Source organism: Ranitomeya imitator, chromosome 7, assembly GCF_032444005.1.
Source record: "Ranitomeya imitator isolate aRanImi1 chromosome 7, aRanImi1.pri, whole genome shotgun sequence".
Lineage (NCBI taxonomy): Eukaryota > Metazoa > Chordata > Amphibia > Anura > Dendrobatidae > Ranitomeya > Ranitomeya imitator.
Genome location: NC_091288.1, coordinates 136,524,587 through 136,539,455, shown reverse-complemented (window position 1 = coordinate 136,539,455; position 14,869 = coordinate 136,524,587). Strand labels below are relative to the sequence as shown.

The 14,869-nt window shown below is 43.8% G+C and overlaps 1 protein-coding gene across 1 annotated transcript in view; it reads left to right on the top strand.

Annotated features, from left to right (window-relative positions):
* The window catches only part of VPS16 (VPS16 core subunit of CORVET and HOPS complexes), a 412,925-nt gene that overhangs the window by 182,958 nt on the left and 215,098 nt on the right, over positions 1 to 14,869 (top strand). The window contains exons 9-10 of the mRNA XM_069733839.1: positions 571 to 660; positions 738 to 832. Of these exons, the coding sequence (XP_069589940.1) occupies positions 571 to 660; positions 738 to 832 (185 nt within the window). The remainder of the gene's footprint in view (positions 1 to 570; positions 661 to 737; positions 833 to 14,869) is intronic.

The window sequence follows — 14,869 nt, the reverse complement described above, 5'->3', positions numbered from 1 at the left end:
GGTACGGGTCCGATGGGCATCACGGTTCGGTCTGGGGCCTCCCATCTTCTTACGATGACGTCCTCTTCTTTTCTTCACTCTCCGGCGCAGGAGCACTTTGTCTGCCCTGTTGAGGGCAGAACAAAGTACTGCAGTGCGCAGGCGCCAGGAAAGGTCAAAGAGACCCGGTGCCTGCGTACTGCAGTACTTTGCTCTGCCCTCAACAAGGCAGACAAAGTATGCTGGAGCCGCTGCGGGAAGACAAGAAGAGGACGTCATCCTATGAAGATGGGAGGCCCCGGATCGGACCGGAACAGAACCGGGACCGCCCCTGGGTGAGTATAATATAACCTTTTTTTCTCATCTTTCAGGATACATCGGGGGCTTATCTACAGCATTACAGAATGCTGTAGATAAGCCCCTGATGCCGGTGGGCTTAGCTCACCTTCGATTTTGGGGGTGACAGTTTCCCTTTAAGTCCTTCACTTCTGAAGGTTGAGCCCTGCAAGTACTGTGCGTTTTCTGTTGTTCTGATTAAATATATAAAGGGTGTTAGGATCACAAATTTTTTTCTTTGTTCTTATTTTATAGGTGCATCAGACCACGAAGTAAACAAGTTGCAGTTGTTGTCCTCTGGCACAAGATGCTTCTTGTTGCTGGATGTGCCAAAGAGAACATTTTGTATCCTTTCCATTTTCTGTATGTCAAAATAATTTCTTAACCCTAATATATTGTTAAGCCCTTAACAATCATTACATATTCCCTTTGGAAGAGGAAACATTTATTGTCTCTGAACTCGATGGTGTCAGACTTATTTCTCATTCTACACATGAATTTCTTCATGAAATCCCAAGTACGTGTGACATAAGTACACCTTAAGACTATGGAAAATTTTGCAGCTTTTTTTCCCCTCTTTTTCAAATTAATCTGAAACAGGGCTGCCACTAGGAATTTCAGGGCCCCATACTGGCAAAATTTTCAGGGCCCCCTTAAGACTCCGCCCAGGCTCCACCCCAGCCCCGCCTCCACCCCTCGAACTGTCCACATCCCCTCCGCTGACTCTTGGCAAAACTCCACTTCTCACAAATCACACATTAACAGTTCCCATCACCAGATCAAACACATAGCCAGCAGCTTTTGTTTTGGCCAAAAGGTTTTTTTTAATCTGAGACGACAACAAGGTAGACTCTTTTGGCCGGGCCCTTCTCTACTCTAACCTATAAAACATTTGTTAAAATATGCAATACAATTTAGGTGTATTTTTATTTATTTTTCAATTTTTCAAATGACCAATAATACCACATACAAGGGACAAATACCACAACACCATGACCAGACACCATATTATCACCACATAGTGACCTATAATACTATCTACAAGGAACAATAACCGCCACACCATGTGCAGACCACATATTACCACCACAGTGACTGAACAATATCACATACAAGGGACAAATACCACCGCAGCATGTCCAGACCACATATTACCATCACATGGTGACCAACTACATACAAGAAACAAATACCAACACAACATGAAGAGACCACATATTACCACCACACAGTGACCGAATAATAGCACATACAAGGAACAAATACCGCTACACCATGGCCGGACAACATATTACCACCACATTGTGACTGAATAGTACAATACTGATCATTAATTTAAAAAAAATACTATCACCATAAGTGCCATTATACACAGGAGATCTGTACTTAGTATGCAGTGTGTGTACAGGTAATACAGTGGTCACCGATGCCATTATACACAGGAGCTCTTTATATAGTGTCAGTGTACAGGTAATACAGGGATCACCAGTGACATTATACACAGGAGCTCTGTATATAGGGTACAGTGTACATGTAAGACAGCGATCACTAGTGACATTATACACAGGAGCTCTGTATATAGTGTATAGTGTACAGATAATATAGTGATCACCAGTGACATTATACACAGGAGCTCTGTATACAGTATACAGTTTATGGTGTCAGTGTACAGGTAACATACTCACCAGTGACGTCTCTAGCTAAAGTCCCTCATCTTTGCATTTCTTTTTAATCCAGCGCAGACCGCTATCACTTCTTTCTGCCAGGACTCGTCTCTGCATAAAATAACACAGTTATCTAGAGCACCGCTTCCAGAGCACATTCCCCATTTTTCCCTTTCTTCTACACTATACATCTGACTACAGACGTTCACCCACCATTAATATATAATTGGTTATTATGCAACCCACCATTCCAAATATAAATTATAATCCGCCACTGTGCCCCCACTATCTGTATATAGCCACTTTCCCCATTTAATATATAAATTAATTAGCACCTGTATTCTTTCTCCCAATTTATTACCAGTCACTTTATCCTCAACGACCCCTCTATGTACCTCCCGCTCTAACCCTTACCCTGAATCATTATAGTTACATGCCCCTTCTGCCTCAATTCATTGCCATGTCTTCTCTCTCTCCCACCCTCTATTCATTATCAATTGCTCTTCCCCACCCTCAAAATTCATTATTTGCTCTCCCCACCTTCAATACACCATTTGCTCTTCCCACCCCCACCTTCAATTCAATTGCTGTCCACGTCCCTCACACTCACTTCATGTGCAGTCCCCATCACCCCCACTTCATCATTTAGTCCTCTATCATTATTTAGTCCCCTATCCCCCGTCACTTCATCTGCAGTCCCCCTTACTTAATCATTTGCAGCCCCCTATCATTTCATCATGTGCAGAACCCCCTCAAACACACTTCATCATCTGCAGTCCCTATCACTCCCACATCATTTCCTGTCCCCATCACCCCCACATCATCATTTGCAGTCCCCATCACCCCCACATCATCATTTGCAGTCCCCATCACCCCAACATCATTTGCAGTCCCTATCATCCCCACATCATTTGCAGTCACCATCACCCCCACATCATTTGCAGTCCCCCCACATCATTTGCAGTCCCCATCACCCCCACATCATTTGCAGTCCCCCACATCATTTGCAGTCCCCATCACCCCCACATCATCATTTGCAGTCCCACACATCATTTGCAGTCCCCCACATCATTTGCAGTCCCCCCACATCATTTGCAGTCCCCATCACCCCAACATCATCATTTGCAGTCCCCATCATCCCCACATCATTTGCAGTCACCATCACCCCCACATAATTTGCAGTCACCATCACCCCCACATCATTTGCAGTCCCCCACATCATTTGCAGTCCCCCACATCATTTGCAGTCCCCATCACCCCCACATCATTTGCAGTCCCCCCACATCATTTGCAGTCCCCATCACCCCCACATCATTTGCAGTCCCCCACATTATTTGCAGTCCCCATCACCCCCACATCATCATTTGCAGTCCCCCACATCATTTGCAGTCCCCCCACATCATTTGCAGTCCCCATCACCCCAACATCATCATTTGCAGTCCCCACCATCCCCACATCATTTGCAGTCACCATCACCCCCACATAATTTGCAGTCACCATCACCCCCACATCATTTGCAGTCCCCCCACATCATTTGCAGTCCCCATCACCCCCACATCATTATTTGCAGTCCACATCACCCCCACATCATTTGCAGTCCACATCACCCCCACATCATCATTTGCAGTCGCCATACCCTCACATCATTTGCAGTCCCGATCACCCCCACATAATTTGCAGTCCCTATCACCCCCACATCATTTGCAGTCCCCCCACATCATTTACAGTCCCCATCACCCCCACTTCATTTGCAGTCCCCATCACCCCCACGTCATTTGCAGTCCCCATCAGCCCCACGTCATCATTTGCAGTCCCCATCACCCCCACATCATCATTTGCAGTCCCGCCACATCATTTGCAGTCCCCATCAGCCCCACGTCATTTGCAGTCCCCATCAGCCCCACGTCATTTGCAGTCCCCATCACCCCCACATCATTTGCAGTCCCCATCACCCCCACATCATTTGCAGTCCCCATCACCCCCACATCATTTGCAGTCCCCATCACACCCACATCATCATTTGCAGTCCCAGCACATCATTTGCAGTCCCCATCACCCCCACATCATCATTTGCAGTCCCCCACATCATTTGCAGTCCCCATCAACCCCACATCATCATTTGCAGTCCCCCACATCATTTGCAGTCCCCGTCACCCCCACATCATTTGCAGTCCCCATCACCCCCACATCATCTGCAGTCCCCATCACCCCCACATCATCATTTGCAGTCCCGCCACATCATTTGCAGTCCCGCCACATCATTTGCAGTCCCCATCACCCCCACGTAATTTGCAGTCCCCATCACCCCCACGTAATTTGCAGTCCCCATCACCCCCACAACTTTTGCAGTCCCCATCACCCCCACATCATTTGCAGTCCCCATCACCCCCACATCATTTGCAGTCCCCATCACCCCCACATCATTTGCAGTCCCCATCACCCCCACATCATTTGCAGTCCCCATCACCCCCACATCATTTGCAGTCCCCATCAACCCCACATCATTTGCAGTCCCCATCAACCCCACATCATTTGCAGTCCCCTCACCCCCACATCATTTGCAGTCCCCATCACCCCCACATCATTTGCAGTCTCAATCACCCCCACATCATTTGCAGTCCCCATCACCCCCACATCATTTGCAGTCTCAATCACCCCCACATCATTTGCAGTCCACATCACCCCCACATCAGTTGCAGTCCCCATCACCCCCACATCATCATTTGCAGTCCCCTATTCCCCATTCACTTCATCTGCAGTCCCCTATCCCCCCTTACTTCATCATTTGCAGCCCCCTATCATTTCATGTGCAGTACACCCTCAAACACACTTCATAATTTGCAGCCCCCTATTATTTCATCATGTGCACTACTCCCTAAAACACACTTCATCATCTGCAGTCTCACTCCTAAGTCTGATGAGGTAGACAAGTGGACAATACTGCTTATTCTTTTTGTGTAAATCACTTCTACCTGTCTGTGTCCCGGTGTTCCATGCATCAGTTTTCTGTCCTGACCAGGACAGTGGGACATTCTTTTCAGCTGCTGTGATTGTTACTTAAAAAAATCTGTTAGGACAACTTTTTCTAAACCTACATTAAATGGAGACACAAGTAGAATCAGAGGAGAGAGTTTACAGGGACCCTGTCATGTAAAATTACGCTATTCACCTGCAGATTTGGGAGTTAATCTGCAGGTTTATGGCGTTCTGACATTGTGCAGTGCCTGCACTGAGAGCCCCGCTGCCGGAAAGAAATTAACCTTATTCCTCCTGGCAGGCTTGCTCTTTCAGTCACAGGAATGAAGCCAGCATGGTTTTCAGTCACCGCTCTGTGCATAGTGAGCTATGGCTGTAAACCATTTTTCTTAAGGACCACATCACATTTGAAGTGACTTTGAGGGGTCTATATGACAGAAAGTACACAGAAGTGACACCATTCTCAAGCACCCCTCAAGGTTTTCAAGGCCACATTCAAGGAGTTTATTAACCTTTCAGTTACTTCACAGGAACTGAAGCAATGTGAAATGAAAAAAATGAACATATACTTTTTTACACAAAAAATTTACTTTAGACTCAAAATGTTTTATTTTCACAAGAGTAACAGGAGAAAATGGACCAAAAATGTGTTGTGCAATTTCTCCTGAGCACGCTGATACCCCATATGTGGGGGGAAAACCACTGTTCGGGCACTCGGCAGGGCTCGGAAGGGAAGGAGCGCCATTTGACTTTTTGAAAGTAATATTTGCTGGAATAATTAGCAGACAACATCTTGCGTTTGTAGAGTCCCTGATGTGCCTGAACAGTGGAACTCCCCCCCCCCCCCCCCAAGTGACCCCATTTTGGAAACCACACCCCTCAAGGATTTTACCCAGGGGTATAGTGAAGATTTTAAACCCACAGGTACGACACAGATAACGTTAGGTCGTGATATTGAATGTTGTCATTAGTGTTGAGCGCACTCCAGTTTACATCAGTTGCTCGGGTATGCACTGAATATCGCACTTGTTCTTGAGTGACATGCATGTTTCGTGGCTGTTGGACACCCAAGAAAAAACATTCGGGATCTGTGATACTCTGTGTATAGACTCAACACTAGTCATCATATCGTCATAATTTTCTTTTTTTTTCTTTTGAAAACCCCCCCAATTCTAACTCCAACCCTAACACAAACATATCCCTATCACAACCATAACATAATCCTAACCCCCAACTGCAAAGAATGGAAAACATTAAAACATTTTTTTATAATTTTTATCTAACTAAGGGGGTGACAAAGGGAGATTTACTTTTTTTTTTTTTTTTTATCACTGTGATGGTGTCTATCACAGTGAGCAAAAGGAACCAATAGGAAAAACTCCCTATTGTTGCCGGGTACCAGCCGGTAGATCTCAGCAGGAGAAGTTCGCATGCGCCCTCCATTTTTTATTTTTTTTTCCAGGAAGATGGGATGGAGGAAGTCTTAGGGGGCATTATTTCTCACTCCTCTGACATGTATATCATGTCAGAAAAGAGATAAATCATTTTAGCGGACACAGGTTTTTGTTTTTTTTGTGACCACGTGATCGGGGACTGGAATTTCTGGCCCTGATCATGTTCTCCAGGGTGTCAGCTACCCCTGGTAACTGAAACCCCCGTGATTTTCCGACTCTGAGGCGATCGCTACAGCCTTATTCCCGATCACCATTTTATAATGGCAATAAGGGAATAAGGCTCCTTAATGGCCTCCGTTTTAATGTGTATTGTCGGTTAAGGGGTTAAATTTAAAGCACCACTCCAGCGTGTGTTTTTTTTCACTGCTGGAGTGGTGTTTTAATCACAGCTCCCCTGCCTATGTTCATACACTCACCCTCCCGGGTTTTCACCATTTTTCATCGCCAGTCCGATCCCGCTGCGCCATCTTGTTCGTGCAGCTTCTGAGGGGCCAGAAATCAGAAGATACGTAACAAGCTCTCAATACAAGTCTGAGAGCAAGATTGAGGCTCTCATAGGCTTATGTTGAAAAGTGACCTCCAGCTCACTCCATGATACAGTGGAGGAGTAGCAGGTCACAAACTGCAGGAGACAGACCAAAGTGATGGTGAACACAGCGGAATGTGAGTATCAGATAGAGAGGGGACTTAGATTTTGAGCAGCACTTCGGTGGGAAATAAAGAAAATGCTTAAGTCGTGCTTTAATTACTACATTTATTGTCATTAACAGCAACATTTTTTGAATAAAGGTAAACTATTGGGACTAAGTAATGAAAGACTATAATAACCTGTTTAAGGTGAACAACAGTTTTTTTAATAGGAAATATAATTTTTTTTAAAATAAATCCTTAATTTTTTCACCGCATATACAGTACAGACCAAAAGTTTGGACACACCTTCTCATTTAAAGATTTTTCTGTATTTTCATGACTATAAAAATTTTACATTCACACTGAAGGCATCAAAACTGTATTTTGTTAAAGGTAACCTGTCACCCCGTTTTTTCAAGATGAGATAAAAATAGCGCTAAATAGGGGCAGAGCTGTGCTTTAAATTAGTGTATTTTTGGAGCCTTTATTCCCCACCTATGCTGCCAAAATACCTTTGTAAAGTCGCCGTTTTAGGCTGTCACTCACGCTGGTTTGGTCATATGGGCGTGGTGACAGCGCTGTTTCTCCCCCAGATCTCCGTTGGTGGCGTAGTGGTGTGCGCATGCCCAACAGGCGGATCCAGTGTGCAGGTGAAGGAAAAGATCGCGATCTGCGCTATTCCGCGGTTTATCGGTGGGCACGGCCATCTTTGTGAGGCTGCGCGTGCGCAGATGGTACTTCTCGGCTTCCCGGGGCTTCAGGAAAATGGCCGCGGGATGCCGCGCGGGCGCAGATGGAGATTGCGGCGGCCATTTTCCTGAAGCCGAGTTCGCATCTCGGCTTCAGGAAAATGGCCGCCGTGATCTCCATCTGCGCACATATCGCTCTGATTTAAGGGCATAAAAATACAAAGTTTGAAAATTGCAAAACTTTAAAAATTTTCGCCATATTTCCGTTTTTTTTCATAAATAATCGCAAGTAATATCGAACTAATGTTACCACTAACATGAAGTACAATATGTCACGAAAAAACAATCTCAGAATCAGCGGGATCCATTGAAGCGTTCCAGAGTTATAACCTCATAAAGTGACAGTGGTCAGAATTGCAAAAATTGGCCCGGTCATTAAGTACCAAATTGGCTCTGTCACTAAGGGGTTAAGGGGGCCAACACTATCATTCTTTAGTTTCTTACTATTTACGTAGTTAAAGAATATTTTGGGATTATTTTTACTCTCTCTGGCAATAAGTCTCTCTGTCTCAATCTTAGCTGCCTTGATTTGCTTTTTACAGAATTTATTTAATTTTCTGTATTTGTTTAATGCCTCATCACTACCTACTTCCTTTAACCCCTTAGTGACAGAGCCAATTTGGTACTTCATGACCGAGCCATTTTTTACAATTCTGACCACTGTCCCTTTATGAGGTTATAACTCGGGAACGCTTCAACGGATCCCGCTGATTCTGTGACTGTTTTTTCGTCACATATTGTACTTCATGTTAGTGGTAACATTTCTTTGATATTACTTGCGTTTATTTATTTAAAAAACGGAAATATGGCGAAAATTTAGAAAATTTTGCAATTTTCAAACTTTGAATTTCTATGCCCTTACATCAGAGAGATACTGTATGTCACACAAAATGGTCAATAAATAACATTTCCCATATGTCTACTTTACATCAGCACAATTTTGGAAACAGACTTTTTTTTTTTTTTTTTAGGGAGTTATAAGGGTTAAAATTTGACCAGCAATTTCTTATTTTAACAGCAAAATTTACAAAACCATTTTTTTAGGGACCACCTCACATTTGAAGTCATTTTTAGGGGTATATATGGCAGAAAATGCCCAAAAGTGACACCATTCTAAAAACTGCACCCCTCAAGGTGCGCAAAACCACATTCAAGAACTTTATTAACCCTTCATTTGCTGCACAGGAACTGAAGCAATGTGTAAGGGAAAAAAATGAACATTTTAACTTTTTTCCACAAACCTTTTACTTCAGAACCAATTTTTTTTATTTTCACAAGTGTAAAAAGAGAAAATGAACCACACAATTTGTTGTGCAATTTGTCCTGAGTATGTTGATACCCCGTATGTGGGGATGAACCATTGTTTGGGTGCACAGTAGAGCTCAGAAAGGAAGGAGCGCCATTTGACTTTTTCAACACAGAATTCCCTGGAATTGAGATCGGACACCATGTCGCGTTTGGAGAGCTGCTGATGTGCCTAAACAGTGGAAACCCCCCACAAGTGATCTCATTTTGGAAATTAGACCCCCTAAGGAACTTACCTAGGTGTGTGGTCAACACTTTGAACCCCCAAGTGCTTCACACAAGTTTATAACGTAGAGCCGAAAAAATTAAAAATCATATTTTTTTCACAAAAATGATCTTTTCACCCCCAATTTTTTATTTTTCCAAGGGTAGCAAGAGAAATTGGACCCCAAAAGTTGTTGTGCAATTTGTCCTGAGTATGTCGATACCCCGTATGTGGGGGTAAACCTCTGTTTGGGCGCACTGCGGAGCTCGGAAGGGAAGGAGCGCCGTTTGACTTTTTAATCTCTTAATTGTGAGAGCGGACACCATTTTGGGTTTGTAGATGTGCCTAACAGCAGAAACCCCCCACAACTGACCCCATTTTGGAAACTACACACCTCAAAGATTTTAATCGGGTATATTGAGCAATTTGAACCCACATGTACGACACAGAGTTTGATAACATTAGGTCGTCATATTGAAAAAAAATTCATTTTTTTCCACGAAAATCTTGTTTTAGACCTGAATTTCTCACTTTTTTCAGACATTAACATCAAAAAGTGGATCCCACAATTCGTTACCCACTTTATTATGAGCGCAGTGATATCCCATATGTAGTCAAAAAGTTCTGTTTGGACAAATGACAGGGCTTGGACAGAAAGGGGCACAATGTGACAAATTTGGCTTTATTTGAAATAGATTGTTATGCTGGCAGAGCCTGTATGGTTCAAGAGCAACAGAAATCCCCCATGAATGTATTTTTTTTTTTATAAATTGTACCCTCTAATTTATTTATCTAGGGAGGTAATGAGTAGTTTGATGCCACCATTTTTTATGCAGTTGATGCAACACAAGTTTGAAAATTTACAATTTCCATTTTTTTCACTGTCTTTTTTATGATTCTTTTTTGTAAGTTCTGAGGAACGCACCTCAAATTTTATTTCACTAGTTTTTAAGTGTTCAGAAATATATCCAATATGGTACCAATGTGAGTACTGGTGACAAAGCAGTGTCTATAATAGATGGCACACCATTTGGTCTTTAGGGTGAAATTGAAGATCCAGGACCCATTCAAAGCTTCTAGAGACATTGAGCAAGCAAGAAAATCCTTCCAGGAATTATTACTCACAGAGGGAGGCATGCTCCTAAAACACATTGGCTGATTATAAAATTTGTCTTGCTAACAAAACAGTTGTCCCGCATTTGCGTATATTGTAGCAGGAAGAATAAACTGTACTGGAATGAAGGGCAAAATGTGGAGGAAAATGCAGCCAACTATGTGGCAAAGCGGAATTTGTTCCAAAGTTGAAAGAACACCATCAGGGCTAGAATGGCAGACACTTTCAGAGACTGGTCGTACAATGTCCTTTTAGCTCCATCAATCCCTATATGAGAGACGAATGTGCCAATAGACATGGTATACCATAGCAAGCTCCCACCCGCCAAGGTCAGAACCGCTATATGCACAAAACAACCAGTTCTCTATAGAAAGTATTGTCTGGTACCAGAGGTTCGGCAAGAACCATAAAGTAAAGCCCATAGTGTATAAGTACGGAACTTCCTAATTTTTTTAGAAATCCTACAATAAAATGATCATGCCTGTATCATCGAGATAAATATAAGTAATATAAATGGAAGCCAAAGTTTTGTGTAGCAAGATAGTCGTAAAAACAGTCAAAGTTAAATGGTGAAAAATGTTTGTGATTAATCAAGTCCTAGAATTCATTTTCAGATGATCTCACTTTTCAAGATAATTTCTGGGGTCCACATTCTAACGCTTATTGACGTGGGTACGTGGACGAGAATTTGTTGGAATAGTAGTTTGGTATGTGATTGATCGAGTCCTAGAATTTTCAGATGACCTGACTTTGCAAGAACATTTGTGGGGTCCACACTCTAGAGCGTACAGACGTGGGTACGTGGATGAGAATTTGTTGTGGATAGTAGTTTGGTATGGGATTGATCAAGTTCTGAAATTATTTGTGAAATGGGGTAAAATGGGATGTACTAATTAAAATATTCTTTATCAGTTGTTCCAAATTGTTCTACTGGGGCCACTAAGCAGAAAATAAAAGTTATTGAAAAAAAACAAACTAATAATTGTAGGTGGTGTGGTAGGTCTCAAAACAGGGGGAGATACAAAGGCCTGGTTGGGATGGGCATGTGGGGCAATAGAATCAGGAATCACTCAGTCTGCCATGCTTTCTGCAAACTCGGCATCTTTTTTGAGGATACCTTTGGGTGGGAGTGACAGGGACAGGGAAAGGGTGAGGAAAATGGCGTTCTGCAAGTCTCCGCGAATCCTCAGAGTCAAAGGCTTCCCCCGGTGCCATTGACTCAAATATGAGGCTCTCTACAACTTTTTCCTGAAAGTGCAGGAACGTAAGTGGTCCTTGGGACTTTTTATACAGGACAAAGCTGTTATATGTGGCAGTTTGAATAAGGTAGATTGCCACCTTTTTGTACCAGGCCCTGGTCTTCCTCTTGACCAGGTATGGTTGCAGAACCTGGTCTGACAAGTCTACGCCACCCATATATTTTTTATAGTCTGTGACGCAGACTGTTTTTTCCTTGTCTCTCGTGGCACCCACTGACCGTCACAGAGGTGTCCGCATGCAGTGTGGAAAGCATGTAGACGTCCTTCCTGTCTTTCCACTTCACTGCAAGAAGTTGGTCACTTGCAAGTGAGAATGACGCCCCCTATCCAAACGTCTGGACACCAACTGTGACGGGAAACCCCACTCTGCTTTTCCTGACTGTCCCACAGGCCCCTGTATTTGCATGGAGGGATTATGCCGTATTTGGCTCTCTTGGAGGGAATAAATTGGCGGAATGACAGCCGGCCCATGTAGTTCATCAAGGACTCGTCGACTGCCACATTTTGCTGTGGGGTATAGGAATTTAGAAATGAAGTTTTTAGGAGGGAAATTAGGGGTCTCAATTTATTTAGCCTATTGTAGTTGGGGTCAGTTCTTGGGGGGGCTTGGGAATTGTCACTGAAGTGGAGGAATCTCATCAGGGCTTTGTAACGGACTTGGGACATGATAGCTGCAAATACAGGGGTGTTGTGGACAGCTTTTGTTGCCCAGTAAGAGCGAAGTGTGTTTTTTTTTTTTTTTACTAAACCCATATTCAGGGTGAGGCCTAAGAATTTTTTTTATTTCGGGGACATTTGTTGGGATCCAGGAACGGGAATGAAAGGCAGTGGGTTTTTGGGAAATATATTGCCGGCATATAGGTTTGTTTGGTGGACGATTAATTGCAAGACTTCATGGCTAATGAAAATTTGTAAAAAATCAATTGGTGACATCTACTCTTATTCCAGGTACTGCAGATAAAAGGGAAATTTGAGGGGAAAATGTGGTGTCATTATACCACAGTGGTGGGGGGACTGCGGTACTTGGTCCTGCCTCTGAAGCTTCAGCAGTGACGACCGACTCCGCTACCACCGGGCTGGGGGATCCCGTGGAGGAAGAGTCGTCATCACTGTCTGAAAGCTGCTTAGCTTCAGAGGCAGATTCTGTTTCACTGCCGGAGCAAAGCAAGCTGAAAGTTCTGCGGGCCATTTTATTTATTTCCTCTGCTAACCCTTATATGTGTAACCCTAACCCTAATGTGTAACCCTAACCCTAATATGCGCAACCCTAATCCTAATATGCGTAACCCTAATATGCGTAACCCTAATATACGTAACCCTAAAAAAATTATTAGAAAAAAAATTATAATTTTTTTTCTATAATCCTCTGCTGATGATGCAGGGATTACGGAGAACTGGGGTGGGTAAATGGGATGCTGGTGGATGCAGAAATTGTTTTTTTTTATCACTGACAGGGCAGCACTTGAAATGTAGTCTCTCTCTCTTCTCTCCCAGAACAACTACAAGGAGAGAAGAGAGAGGTACAGCCCAAGTGCTGCCATATTTATCAAATATTAGGGGTTTTGATCACTGTGATAGGACATATCACAGTAATCAAAACCCAGCAGCCAATGAGAAAATTCTCACTGGTTGCCCAGTGTCCGTTGGCAGATCTTGGCGGGCGCACTGCGCATGCGCCCGCCATTTTTTTTCCAGCCGAGAAGAAGGGTGGCCGGGAGCTGGGGACCGGGGGACATCACCTGCAGGGACTAATAGGTACCGTGGGGGGCTCGGGGGACCCTATTTCTCTCCCCTCTGATTTGCGATCACATCAGAGGGGAGAGAAATGCAAAACAAACTCTTTTTTTTCTTTTTTACATATATATGCTATATGGGGCGATCGCAACCCCGGGGGTCTGTAAAAACCGACCCCAATACACTGCCAATTCCGGGGGAAGCTAGATTTTGGCGGGCGCATCTGCACATGCGCCTGCCATTTTGTTAATGCCGGAGGAGACTGAGGAGGGCCGGGGACCGGGGGGGGGGGGGGGCAGCTTTTTCGGTACATAAGGTACTGTGGGAGGCTCGGGGGACCCTATTTTTCTCCCCTCTAATGTGCGATCCTCCGAGGGGAGAGAGAATAAACGCAAAACCAGATTTTTTTTTTTTTTGCGATCGCAGGTAAACGGTTAGTTCACGGCGATCGCAAAAGCGGGGTCGGTGAAAACCAACCCGAATCATGTTCTCTGGGGTCTCGGCTACCCCCGGCAGCCGAGACCCCGGAGAAAATCAGACTCTGGGGGGCGCTATTCACTTTTTCCACAGCTCCGTTAATTAACGGCGCTGTGGTTTAAGTACCCTTAATGACCACCGTTAAAAGGCGTATCGGCGGTCGTTAAGGGGTTAATTCTCTAAATGCTTTCTTTTTGTCCCTTTTTGCGCCCCTTACAGCTCTATTTAGCCATATTGGTTTCCTTCTATTTCTAGTATGTTTATTCCCATACGGTATATACTGTGCACAGGTCCTATCCAGGATGCTAGTAAACGTCTCCCATTTTCTTTGTGTATTTTTATGTCTCAGGATATTGTCCCAGTTAATTGCACCAAGATCCTCTCTCATCCGTTGGAAATTTGCCCTCCTGAAGTTTAGTGTCCTTGTAACCCCTCTACTACACATCTTATTAAAGGATACATGAAAACTTATTATTTTGTGATCACTATTCCCCAAGTGACCCCCAACCCTTATATTTGATATGCGGTCTGGCCTGTTGGTTAATATTAGGTCTAGCAGTGCCCCCCTTCTTGTTGGGTCCTGAACCAGTTGTGAAAGGTAATTGTCTCTCAGTTGTCAAAAACCGATTACCGTTGCTGGAACTGCAGGTTTTTGTTCCCCAATCTATTTCAGGGTAGTTGAAGTCCCCCATAATAATGAGTTCTCCTTGAGTCGCAGCTTCATCTATTTGCTTTATGAGGATATTCTCCGTTGCTTCCATTATCTTTGGAGACTTATAACTAACCCCCATCAGTAATTTATTAATTTTTTCCCCTTCCCTTATCTCCACCCACAGGGACTCTACGTTTTTCATAAGATTCACCTATTTTATCACGCAGGATGGGTTTTAAGGATGATTTTACATATACACACCTCTCCCTCGCTTATCAGTTCGGTCATTTCTGAACAGACTATAGCCCTGCATGTTAACAGCCCAGTTATGGCTC